Below are 889 nucleotides of genomic sequence, written 5' to 3'. Positions count from 1 at the left end.
CATAGCCCAAGGGGTGCAGCACCCCGTGCTCACCGTTCCTCCTCGCCCTCCAGCAGCTTGCGGTAGGCGTTGATCTCCATGTCCAGAGCCAGCTTGATGTCCAGTAGCTCCTGGTACTCATCCAGCTGCTGTTGCATGCGTGCTCGCATCTCGGCCATCTCCCGCTCCTTGTCGGAGAGCAGCCGCCGGTTGGTCTCGCGTTCCCTGGCCAGAATATCCTCCAAATCGTGCAGCTTCGCCTCCTTGGCAGCCAACTGTGTAGGGAGAGAAGGTGAGGGTGGCTGCTCCACCTGGGGCCATCTCCAGGAGAGGATCATCCCCGTGGGTGGACATCCAGGGGATTCCCTTGGTCCTGACTCACCTGCTTCTGCAGCTGGCTGACTTCAGAGGAGAGGTTGTCGATGCGGATGCGGGTTTGCTGCAGCTCCTCATGGGCAGCACCCACCATGTTGCTGTTCCTCTCAGCTGACTGCTTGGCATTCTCCAGCTGGAGGAGAAGATGGGTGGGTCAGCATCCCCAGCACCCTCTGCCCACCGACACTCCGCAGGGCAGGGTGGGAAGAGGACAGTGGTGTGTGGGTGCTGCTCACCTTCGCCCCGTAGGTCTTCTCCAGTTCCTCCTTGTAAAGCCTGATCTGGGCTTCGTGTTGGCTCCGCAGCTCCTGCAAGGCTTCGGAGAGCTTGCTCTCAAACTCCCGCTGCCGCCCGTTGTCGATCTCCACCAGTCGGGTTTCGTGACGGCGCTTGGTCTCCCGCAGCTCCTGGGGACAGGTCAGGGGACACGGTGTCACCTCGGGGTGGGATTGGCTTGGGGAGGGGGAACACAACCAGCCCACATGGCAGCAGCACATGGCGACTCACCTCGCTGTAGATGTTTTTCTGGAATTCC

At 61.2% G+C, this 889-nt stretch overlaps 1 protein-coding gene across 1 annotated transcript in view; it reads right to left on the bottom strand.

Annotated features, from left to right (window-relative positions):
• The window catches only part of LMNA (lamin A/C), a gene marked incomplete at both ends in the record, with an annotated part of 2265 nt that overhangs the window by 989 nt on the left and 387 nt on the right, over positions 1-889 (bottom strand). The window contains 4 exons of the mRNA XM_010166876.1: positions 34-254; positions 362-487; positions 591-761; positions 862-888. Of these exons, the coding sequence (XP_010165178.1) occupies positions 34-254; positions 362-487; positions 591-761; positions 862-888 (545 nt within the window). The remainder of the gene's footprint in view (positions 1-33; positions 255-361; positions 488-590; positions 762-861; position 889) is intronic.

Source organism: Antrostomus carolinensis, unplaced genomic scaffold, assembly GCF_000700745.2.
Source record: "Antrostomus carolinensis isolate BGI_N321 unplaced genomic scaffold, ASM70074v2 scaffold31374, whole genome shotgun sequence".
NCBI classification, from domain to species: Eukaryota; Metazoa; Chordata; class Aves; order Caprimulgiformes; family Caprimulgidae; genus Antrostomus; species Antrostomus carolinensis.
The sequence above is the reverse complement of the archived record's forward strand: the minus strand, read 5'-3'. Positions and strand labels throughout refer to the sequence as shown.